Below are 12,295 nucleotides of genomic sequence, written 5' to 3'. Positions count from 1 at the left end.
CAAATTCACTTTTAAAATATTAATTTTCTTTATGATGCTGTAAGGCATTTAAAAATTCAGTGTAAGTGTAATAGTTGAAAATAGTTAAAAACACCTAATTTTGTTGTTAGTGGATAGCATGAGGTTTTTTGTTTTCTTTAAAATGTTGTAATCATTAATTAACCCCAAATTACTGAACACATACTTTCACAATTGCTGTATATTTTTTTTTTTAAACCTTTTAAAATGGTTTCTGTGCATGGTAAGAGGAGAACTAAATCAGGGAAATTTTGGTTCTAGTCCACCTCTTTTGACTGAGACTTACTAGAAGATATCTCTGGCCCTGTGCACCCCTCAAATTATTTCCTGAACCTCACCTTTCTGGTGTTTCTTAAAAGTGTCACGTGAACAGATTTCTACTGAAGCACCTAATGAGCATTTTTTGGTGGTTTCCATGTCTTCTGTAGGTCTTAGATGAAAACAAGTAGTGAGAGGCCTGATATTTGCTGAAATATACTGAAAAGGCAAGTCATGGAAGGCAAGGTACCTTTCAATCTGAGATGAACTAAGGGAAGATTTCTGGTGACAAGAAGCTTCTAAATTGCTCTAAGGTTGATTCTGGATAGGGGTGTGTGCTCTCCTGAGGTCTGTGAGACTAACATGAAGAGCCTGGTTATGGTTTCTGTGGGAATGGAATAATTCCCGCTTTTTTGTTTGTAATTCCAGTTGCACTGTCCTGCCTTTGCTGTTGCATTGCTCTTTCCACCTTCTTTAGCATCCCACTAAGTTCCAGTCACTTATCTACTCACTCTAGTGCATGATTGTTGGGTGACGCAAATGAAAAGCGTCGTAAGCAATATGAAAACATCAGGGGATGTTAGAATTGGCAAGGGACTTAAGAAATTGCTGAACAGGGAAGCATTCCTTTCCCTCTAGACTAAATTAATGTAATACATTTGATTTTGTTCAACCCTCACTCTCTGTTTTCGGGCTAGTGCCTGGCCAAAAATATGTCTACCCATTACTGTTTTAAATTAAGTTTAACTGGGAAAATACTCATTTTTCCACTGGAAAGCTTCATAACAGCCAGTTTAGTCTTTGAGGACTAAACTTGAGGACAGAATCCTGGGCATTGACCTCTCGCCATCTCTTTTGAAAAAAAGAAAGTCTGTTTTAATACTGTGGGAGTGAATATAACACTGAAGATCAAAAGAAGTTTAACAACCTGAGCCTGATATAACTAGCATTTGGGCACTGGGTTTATTCCAAGAGAATATGACAAAGCTATTAAAATGTAATTAAAGAGCTATTTAAAATTTTGGGTATTGACTTTTAGAAATCCTTTCCTGTTCCACACTTGTTACGCTTCTATCTTGATCACATTATTGTTTGTGCTGATGAAAAGTGTGAATTTGTAGTTGGATCCTGTTTGTAGATCTTAGAGGAAAACAAAACAGAAAATCTTACTGTGTAAGACTCACTGGACAATAGTATTGCAAATATGTATGCATTTTTTTTAAACCATAAAATATATCAGCTGCTTGGTAACCTTCCTAATTTAAGCTCCTGAAAATGTTGTAAAAATGTAGAAGAGAAGACAGATAAGCAGTACTGTGGGATTCACTAAGGCATCTGTCCTTGTTAATCTGTGTCTTGGGTAACTATTGTTACTCTGTTTTGATCAGAGGTTTAACTGTAACTACTTCAGAGTTGTCTTTGTTTCCAAAGCAAGTATTACTGAAAAAGATATGCTGTTCAAGTTTAAAATGATGATTTTTTTTTTTGTTGTGAAAATCTGTAATTTGCTTCAGATCCAAGTATTGCAGTTTTTTAATGTTGGTAACTGGATGGTGAACTAACTGCAAAGCAGAGATTTTAGATGCAGAGACAATGTTGGCAAAGCTTTGTGGTTCTCATATTTGTTTTTTTGTTGTATAATTACATCTTTTTTTCCCTTTCCTTTAGAATTCTGTTTGCTCACTAGCTTGAATTGTTCCACCACAGCTGTTTTTGAAGCAGAATTAATGGCATCTGGATTGCTATTCTTACGCAGTACAATTTAATGTTAACTTTTGGAATTATAGACTTTGATCTGATTTGAGATCTACCTATATACCTTAAAGAGAACTCAAGAAAAATCCCAAACACCAAGCTAGAGCTTAGAATGTGCTAATGTGAATTAATCTGCAAAGAGGCATCTAGAAGAAATAGGTCCTCTGATTTTTGCTTTGAAAAAATGAAAAGCAATTAAATATTTAGTAATTTCATGCAGCCTTTTCATATGAATTTTAATCTTCTAAAATTATTTTTTAAATGGTTCTAGGATCTTTAAAGTATATAAAAAGGCCAAATAACGCTGGCTGTGTTTCTCTGAAAAATAAATTAGATAAAATCTGAACAGTAAATGTCTGTAGAGAGATGTCAACTTTAGTGAAGTGTCCTCATTTCAAATTTATGTACTAGAAAGAAAATGGCATGGAAAAAATAATTAGGATAGAATGAATTGAAATAATGAAAAATGGCTTAGTTTTTATGTTATAAAGATAAAAGCTTTGAGGTGGGAGATTATAAAGTTATTGCCTGTACAAAAAAAAAAAAGAAATCTGAATTTCTTGAAGTTGAGAAGATTTAGAAGAGAAAAGGAGTTGTAAAATACCAGTTCTTCACTGGAGAAGAAATAGATCCATATGGAATAAATATGGAATAAAGGTCTTTAATTAACAAAAAAATAAATATGGAATTGCTAAAACTTACCTGAACTTGTACTTTTGGCATTCCTGATATCACTTGACTTATATATTCTGCAGTTTAATAGTGTGGAAAGAAAACACCACTTTTAAAGTACAGAAAATTGTACTTTATCTGTAGTTTCATTTCATACCTGCTAATATTTGTCCTGAGAAATACTAACAGTTTTACTCTTTCTCTTACTGATGTTATTTTTGTTTTAAACCTCAACCACCAATCACTTACTTTTCAATCAGAAGTCAGCTTAGTCTTCTCCCATGCAAAAGTTTTTCCATAATTGTAATATAATTGGTTGCTGTAATACTATTTTTGAGATGGGTTGACCAGAGTTACAAGTAGTTTTAAAAATGTGTGGTCAGGCAATATATTCATAAGACTTATTTCTTGATGTTTTTTTATTTTCTGATGATTTTTGGTCATAGTTTTGATTGTTACTGATTATTGGACTATACTGAATTAATGTTCCCAGCTAATGCCTACCTAATGTTCAAGATGATTTGAAACCAATTGTTATGTCTGTATTTATATTTTTCTCCACATTTTCCCCTAGTGTAGTAAGTTCTTTCTCTTCCTCTGCAATTTCCAACTACCAGGCTTCCAACTTATATAAGACACTTTTATCTAGTTATAAATATGCTAGCTATAAATATATATATATACTGGGAAAATGATCTTTTTAATCTTCATAAACAACATCAACATTTATTGGGGTTGTTCTGTTTTTGTTTTTTTTTTTTTTTTTCCTTGTAAAGGGGTTAGGATAGTACTGAAGTGTAGATGGGTCAGTGTTTTATGCCTAATATCCTTAGTACAGGAGACTAGCATTAAATTTCATTTACTTGGATGTTCATGTCAGGACAATCTCTTTTCTGTGTTTTCCCAAAGTCCATATGGATTTTATATGAAAGATCTTATATTGTTCATTGTATCATGGGCCAAACTGGTATTTAAGCCATTATAATGGTTAGGAAGGGAGTGAAATGTGTCATTATCATCTGATCAGTAAAGAAGTATTCTTAAAAGTCATCGAACCTGTTGATCAGGACGGGTGAATATAGCATTTGAATTCTTTGTCATCCTGGTGTAACCCAACCAAAAAAAAAAAAATTACAGGAATTGAAGTGTAATTAAAGCCTGCAGAAAAGCTGACAGTAAAGTTTGAATGAGGATAGACCTTTTCTAATTAACCCTCTGTCACCTAATCTGGTTTTGTGAGGTGCTGTCACTCCATGATGATGGCACCAGTGCAGGGCAGCCTGAAGGGTGTCATTCATTCCAGTTTTGTCCATAGCATCTGGAGCCCTCTCCAGCAGCACAGATACCTGTACCCCAGGATTTACTGCTTCCTGTTAATGGGGGGACTGGACCACAGCCAGTTCTTTTCCCAGTTCCTCCCAGATTCCTTTATCTCTTTCAGAATATGAGAAGTCCTCACCTAGCATATCCCGTATGTTAATCCTTCCTGTTCTCAGGCCGCCCAGACCATCATTTTACAGGAACTTCGAGTTTCACTGTCAGTTTTGGGTGGGGAACACGTGATGCTGGCAGGTGGGATGAGGGGCAAAGGGGGGTCAGGCCTGCTCTGCACTGCTCCAGGGGGGTGGTCAGTAGTCAGGAGAATGGATGCTTAGGGTGGGATGGACAAGAGAGGAAGATAAAACCCCATGGCCCAGGGGATTTGAGCAGGATTTGAGACTAATATTGATGGCAGTATAATATTTGCATCAGCTGCTTTTTTTTCTGTGATCCTTTCATTATGTTTTGAGATTTTGTTTGCTTTATTGGCATTACTGTGGCATCCTTGTTTCCCATCCCTTTTCAGAAAGGTCAAAATCAGCAACTTTCTGAAGTCTTAAACCTGCATTTTTTTAAAAGATGAAGTGCCTGCTCAGACTGACCCTTCTGCTGAGGGGCTCAACAGCCAGGATTAAATTTGGCAAATTTTGAATATCTACAGAAGTTTCAAATTATATGGTCAGTGTATCCAGGTTACAAACTGTTACACATTTTACCATACAAAGTCATAGAATGAAGCCTAAAAACAGTTGAGAATTTTTAAAAGCTTCAGTATCTGGAAATAGGACAAATTAAAATTTGGTGATTTTATAGTTAGTATGATTAAGTTCTGTGACACATAGAATGTACCAAATTCTGTTGAGCTCCTTAATTAGCTGAGCTCCTTAAATTGAAGCAAGCAGTGTGACCGTTCTAGCATGTGCATGGTCCTTTTGTATTCTCTTAAGAGGCCAGGATGTAGGATGGTGTACTTGTTCCACCTGAACAGGAGGAAGAACATTTTCTCTAAAGACTAATGCATACCAGTAATGATATTTTTGTCTTAGAGCTCCTAGAGTTTTGTTCATGACATTTAATTACTTTCTTATGCTTTTTTTCATCAAACATTTAAACTTTTAAAACTATTTCACTCAAATCTTGTGAGATTAACTTTTGTTGTGAAACAGTTTTGAAAGCATAGTTCTATAAATGTAGATGATCTGGCTTGTCAGTGCTTTTTAAACTTTTTTGATTATCTTCCCTTATATTTTACCTTTCCTTCTTGCTGCTCTTCCACAGAGCAGGCAAAATCTCTGTCCCATCAGATTTAGTCCCTTTAGTTTCCTCTCAAGATCCCAAACTATAATGTGTTTTTCATGAAAAGAGTAAATTTGCTGGAAGTTGTAAAGCTGGCCTAAAGCCTCACAGCTTTTTTCTTTCTCCATTTCTCCCCTTTCTGGATTCCTGCTGCCAGCTCACTGTATTTTTTCGTTGTCAGGGATGTCTGAACTCCTAACAAACATTTTCCCCTTCCTTAGTCTCTTATATTCCAATAGCTGCCTGTGTCCTTCCTTGCTACCCCCTTCCTTCACCTTCAGCTTTAGAACTGGTACCAGAAGAGAGGAAATTTATTAGTAATATCCAGACAAAAACTGTAGAGAGGCACAAAGACTACTTAGCACAAAATGAAAATTTCACGTTGTTGCATATGATAATTTGTTACAAAGTTATTATACTTAATAAGTGCATTTGCTGGAATATGAAGGAGCATGGTACAGCTTGTGCTATAGATGGGAATTCCTTTAAGATAATTGAAGATGTTTTCTAAAGGTGTTATGTTTCTTTGTGTTCTGAATAATTGATAAGGTTTCATCGACTTTCTTTTGTGCTCTCAGGCTCCAGGTCACAGTCACACATTGGCTGTCATAGTTTCGCATTGCATTTGTTTGGTAGTTCCAGCTTAAAAGAGCTCCTGTTGTGCTCAGGCTGGAGTTGGCAGTGAATATCATGAGTTGTGCTGGCATGACTGTCTGTGGATCTGCCTTAGAAACAGGATTATTTCATTTTGTGAAGTCTAGTTTACTGTTAGTGGAGATGAGGGCACAGCCTGCTGCAATTTGTGAACTTCCAGGAGTGGTCAGAGGTACATGCAAAGCCCTTAAGCTGCCACAGCTGCCAAAAATCTTATATGGAACTGCTGCCTAACTTGTTTCAGTTAAAAGTACTTTTAAGATCCCATCCTTTTCGTTCTGTTGTTAAATAATTAGAGTCGTGGAAATCATCTCATATTGGATACTTTTTGTTCTTTCTGTCTGTCTGTTTGCAGTCTAACATGAGTCACGTCCTTCTTCACTCCCTCTGCCTTGCTAATACATGAAGTACAACATTTTACACTTTCTCCTTTCTACTTCTACACCTTTCTTGTTCTCAGACAGAGACCGTTGTCACTTGGACACATTCACAAAATGCTGCTATATCAGTCCTCTCCTGGTGACCTGTTTTCAGTGCTCTCCTTGTCATATTTGCACTTGCCATTTCCATTTACCCTAAAAAAAAGGGGTGATCTAGTAATTTATTAAAAAGAACCCAAAGGACACAGGCACATCAATTGTCCTTTTACTCTTAGGATTGTCCATTTATCTGGTATTTCAATCCATTCTAATTTTTACTTTTTTATAACAGTAGAAAAAGGAATGGATTTTTTTAGACCATCAGTACTTTAATTTCTTTAATCCTTTGTTGTTTTTCCTCTCCATCTGCCAAATCATAACAAGATAAAGGCTTTTAGAGATATGCTCTTCTATACTGTCACCAGGACATAGTAGTAGCAGGGTTGCAATTATCAGTATTACAAATAGGAGAGGATATATTGCTGTACCACATACTTCTCACTGATCAACTTGTTTTCACAAATTCCTGTGCTTTTCAGCTGGGTCTTCTGTATTCCTAAAATTTCTAAAATGAAGGCACTTAGTGAAATGTCAGGTGGACTTTAGTTTCTAATTCTGTTCTCTGATGGAATTTCTTAGATTCTCTTGACTATTTAGATACTTTTGGAGTTTTCTTTTATGGGTTTAGCAACACTGCTTTTGGAAGAGAATCTTTAAGGTAGGATAATAAATTCTAGGGCTTATAGGCAATCTGTACTTAAAAAAACCCCAAACAACCCTCCAGCCTAATGTTCATGCAGCAAATTTCAGTGTTTTAGTTTGGCAGCTAACAGAGAATGAAACAGCATGTTTTTCATAGAGTGGTTTGGGTTGGAAGGGACCTTAAGATCATCTCATTCCAAGCTCTCTGCCAAAGACAGGGACACCTCCCAGTGGACCAGGTTGCTCCAACCTGGCCATTTTTTTGGTCATACATGTATTGTTCTGAAATGTTTGTGGATAATTTAGTGTTTTTTAATATCTGTTTAATAGTGTAATAAAAGCTTTTAGAAGTATGATAATTTCTTTATGTCTAACAGACTGCAAAAATGACATTAATATCAGTCATTGCACTAACAATCTCTCTGTGCTCAAATACCATGTATTTCTTTAGCCGTGCTGATTAGTACATTCTAGTTTCAATGGCTGTTTTCTGTTCAAGTCATAGATGCTTTTATTTCCAGCTCTTCAGAGTCCCATGAAAAATGTGCCAAAATGGTGCTATTTGCTTAAGATACGTGATTCTTTCCTTATTTGTGTGCATGTGTTTATGCACAGCAATTTTTTTAATTGATCTGGAGAAGGAGGTCTGCCTCATAGTCTGAATGTCTGGAATAGAGTCAAGAAAAGATGAAAAGGGAGACTTCCCAGGAAATTAAATACTTGTGAATTGCAGTCTTTTTGGTTTTTTTAGTAATGCCTTCCTTAATTTCCTAGATTATGAATTTGATTTTTCAGAGCAAGGAAGAGATTTTTGTCAGTTGAAAACATTTTCTTAATTGCAATTGTTATCCAGATGGGTTGGGGAAATGGTTAGCTCAGTGCATTTTTATATTTTGTAATCATTGCTTAAGCATTGTTTTATTCTCAGGGTCTCTTCTTTTTTTTTTACCTGTTCTTATCTTTACTGTTCCACACAGGACTCAGTAGTCAGTTTTGCATAAGAATGTCAAAAACCATAAATAAAAATCTTGATTGGATGCTAATTTACTTTCTCTTTTCTAATACCCCACAATTTACAAGTGGTTTTTATCCACTCTCCCTCTTTCTCTTTGTTATTCTTCTGACCACAAATAGGTAAGCAGTGTTTACTTCCAAACTGGGGCAGCTGGTGATAATTAATCTTATCTAGAATCTGCTTTTCAGTGGAATCTAATCAAATTTGTCTTTAGGCAGTTGGTTCCTCTTCCTTCAATTTGTAATGTTACTGTTTGAAAAATTCTTTGAGTGCATGTTCTCCAGGTGCTTGTTTTAATCTCGCAGAATCAACTATGTCAGTCTCTACCATTTAAACAAATACTGGACAGTTCATACTCTTTTTCAGGATGAAATAGAAGGAAAAGTGAATTGTATTCTGAATTATTCTGAATAGATATGTCTGCTAGTTTTTTCATCTTTTTCCTTTCACCATTTTATTTTCAATGGAAGATGAAGTTCTCTGAGGGATGCATCTGCTTTTAAGAAGCATATCAAAGACCATTAAGCACCCATACTGTGTAACTGTTTCATTAGTTTCAAAGTACCAGTTGCACTCACACTAATGATGCCATTAATTTGCTGAGTTGTTGGTAGTCTGAGAGTTTTATCACAAATTCTCAGATTAAAAATAAAAAAAAATTGCAGAACTAGTGTGTTTGTCCTTGAATAGCGGTGAAATCGAGTAGCTGTACACATATATTCATGTTTTAACAGAAACATATTCGTACAGGAGGAACCTTGTTCATGTTTTGATCAGCTGTGCAGCAACAGTAATGGATATTGCTGAATTCAGTCAGGGGTTGAGGTGAAGTTCGCTGTGTGGCACAGGTTACTGCATCAGGTGTAAGCTTTCCATTCAGACAGGAAAGGCTGGTGTGGCTGTAAGGGATGAGGCAGGTGTGAACCACCTCAGCAGTATCTGCCTGGATGAACAGATGACTTTAAAAGTTGCTCAAAAAGGTGCTCAAAAAGACAGGAACTGTCCTCACTCTATTGGGTGTTCCTTGTCAACACTTACACAGAGCAATTTTCCTCCCTTCACATTTATTTGATCATTTAGCAAAAGCCATCTTAGCTTGTTTATACTGTGCTTTTAAATGCTCTCTTAAAACCTTGGAAGCTAATCTTTGGTTACCAGATTTCCAGCTTTCTTCGGCAGAACCTGCCCAATTTAATTCTCAGCCAATAAAAAAACACCTTAGTAAATTGAAAATTGGGAGGGAAAGGGATTTCATGGAAAAATGGATCACTTTTATCACTGAATGAAGTTGGACTCTCAAGCCTGCTGAGGGGATGAACCCTGCTGCATACTTTGGATCCAGATTCCTGTTTTGTCTTGACAAGTCTTTGAGCTTGTAAACAGAATCTGTTGATAACACTGGTGATGGCCAGAGCCCAGTTGCTATAGAACAGTGTTGTCTCCATGGGAATTAGCAAACAGGCAGACATCTCCGAGGCTGTATAATGCTCTGGCTGCTCTTCTCTGCTTTGTATGAGTGGTTGCTGGCATGAGGTTATGAGGATGTGAAATTTGTGGTTGTTCTTTTGATTAAAGTGACGTGTATAGACTTTCCAATGAGTGATCAAAGGGAGGGAGACCAAAATATTTCAGAACTCAGAGCACAGAAACTTGCCCAAAGGAAGAAATGAACACAAATAGAAAATTTAATAAATATTACAAATCTGCCAAATGAGCAATTATAAAAGTACTAATAAATATATTTTTAAGCTTAATATAATGAAGAAAGATGCTGACATGGAACAGAAGGGAATTTGCTCTGATTTAAAGTCTGTTATTTTCTAAAGCAAAAAGGATCAGTAGACAGGGAGGAATTTTCCTCACACTGAATGTTACAATGAAAGGATTCCAAAATTTCAGGCACATAATCACAAGTTTTTGTAATGTAGTGAGTTTATGTACATCTGCTTAGCACCAGGCACTGACTGTGTGCCTAATTTTAGGTTTAAGCTTACACTTTGCCATTTGGCATAAACTTGATATGTACATGCTGAGTAGCTTAACTGACATCTGGTGATTTTTTAAGGAGAAAGAGTATGATTATGGGTACAAGAGAAAACCATTAGATTTAATTACTGTAGCACCAATTCTAGTAATGGATCATCCAAGTGAGATAGTTGCTTTCCTCCAAACAAAAGGTTCCTTCAATTTTGTACTGTGTGATTTAAAAAGTTGGACTTTGCAATACCAAGGCTTTCAAACAAGAGTAGTGAAAGTAAGATTTTTAAAAATGTGGAGAAACATTCCAACAGAAGCTGTGTGAGAGGATTTCTAGGATGGTAATTTCCTATAGAAAACCCAAATATTTTGTAGTTAAATAGTTTCCAGTTAAGACAGTATAGAGCTAGGATCATCTTACTTTTATTAGGGACATATATCATGGGTACATTTTAGCAACCTAACTGATCACTCATGTTTATACAGTAACTTAATGCTGAACGTTTAAGATATTTGACTTGAGACTGGAAAAGTCAACTTTACTGAATTTTAGTATGTGATTTTACAGGGGCATGGCAAATAACCAACTTGTTTTGTAACTTTGGTCCTGTTACAGGTTTGCAAATCCATTTCCTTAAAATTCAGATGTTGTCACTATGATCAGCAATGTACTAAAATTAAAGAAGTAAGTTAATATCTATTTTCTGTTTTGTATAGGGTGCAAAATTTGGACATTCAATGGGATTAAATCAGGCTCCACCCCCACGTTCTTCTGCTCGAAGATCATTTGGAAGATCTAAGCGCTTTAGTATTACTCGTTCTCTGGATGACCTGGAGGTAATTAACTTTCACTTAAAATTTAGAAGTGAGTCTTAGAGAGCTTGCACTAGATAAAGCTGATAATTGCTGAAAGAAAGTCGGTAATATATTAGTGTAATAAAGTTACTTACTATTATATGATATTTTTGTGAGGGGAGTACAGATTTGAGGTATCAACCTGTCTTTTTCAATATTTCTTTAATAGGTTACATTGGTGCCAGCAGTGTCCATTCTTTCTGTGCAGAATTCTGACTTTATTTTTCCTATCACACTTGGTCCTGTGTAAATACAAACAATACACTTTTGCTGATCAAAATGTTCATAATGTCTTAGAAATGAATGTATCATGATATATAGAAAAATATGTTCATCATATTCTGGTTTTGTTTGTTTGATGCTATTTTACATCTGGTGTAACATCAGCTGATGCCTGGCTCTGAGTGGCCAAACCATATTGGTTTTGGTGAAAACAAGGAATGAAAAGCCATCCTTCTGTTCTGCTGTAGGAACCACCTGTAGGAATATGGCTTCATTATATTTTCTCTCCTAGCGTGCCTCCTCAGGAAACCTGACCCACAGTGATGTGAAGCTGAATTGACAAATTCTTCCCTTACCCCTTTACTGTGCTTATTTGGAGGAAGGCTGGTGACTGGGGAGAAACAAATTCTGTGCAGAGCTCTTGGCACAAGAGCCATGGAATACATATTATATACCACTCTTCAGCATGGGAGGGAATGTGGCACACTGAGCCCTCAAAATGGGAAGGAGGTGTTTAAAAAGCATTTGAGATGGGAGGAGGAAAGAAGGAGACACTCTGAGTTTTCTGCTGTGGGAAAATGTAGGAAGAATGGCATTTCACTGACTCTGAACTAAAGGAGAAGGGAGCTCAGTGCAGTGGATTTTTGGGGAGCAGAATATATGGAGGAACTTCTGGCATGCTTAGGGAATGCAGGTAGGAACTGTAATTATTTATTTCTCAGATGTTTTTAGATTTTTCTGTTTTTCATAGTGGTCTATTTCTATGTTGTCTGAAGTTTTTAAGTGTCTTGCTTTTTTTTCTAGTCAGAGGAAATACTTTTTCATTTCTTTGCACTCATAACTTTAATACAGTAATAAGTAAGCGCATAACTTAAACACAGCAAGAACTTCTGGATAAAGGGGTTTGGGAGCCATCCAATAACATCTTTCTTAATCAGAAAATGGTGATTTTTCTAAATTGAAAAAGCTTGTTGCTATATATTACCAGTTTTGACAGAATTTCTGGTTGCAGTAAGAGTGAATTCTCTCAGAATACCAAAGAGTCTAGTGCCAGTAATTCACATGCAGCAGGAAAAACATGGTTCATTCCACTGTCTTCTACATGGAAATTTCCTGCAGGTTTTTTGCACAT

At 36.0% G+C, this 12,295-nt stretch overlaps 1 protein-coding gene across 6 annotated transcripts in view; it reads left to right on the top strand.

Moving 5' to 3' along the window:
• RGS12 (regulator of G protein signaling 12) overlaps nt 1–12,295 on the top strand; it is an 86,155-nt gene that overhangs the window by 10,802 nt on the left and 63,058 nt on the right. For all 6 annotated transcript variants that reach the window (XM_069014549.1, XM_069014548.1, XM_069014546.1 and 3 more), the window contains exon 3: nt 10,804–10,923. In XM_069014549.1, the coding sequence (XP_068870650.1) occupies nt 10,804–10,923 (120 nt within the window). The remainder of the gene's footprint in view (nt 1–10,803; nt 10,924–12,295) is intronic.

The sequence above is a fragment of the Aphelocoma coerulescens genome, chromosome 4 (assembly GCF_041296385.1).
Source record: "Aphelocoma coerulescens isolate FSJ_1873_10779 chromosome 4, UR_Acoe_1.0, whole genome shotgun sequence".
Classification (NCBI taxonomy): Eukaryota; Metazoa; Chordata; class Aves; order Passeriformes; family Corvidae; genus Aphelocoma; species Aphelocoma coerulescens.
This window is presented reverse-complemented; position numbering and strand designations above follow the sequence as displayed.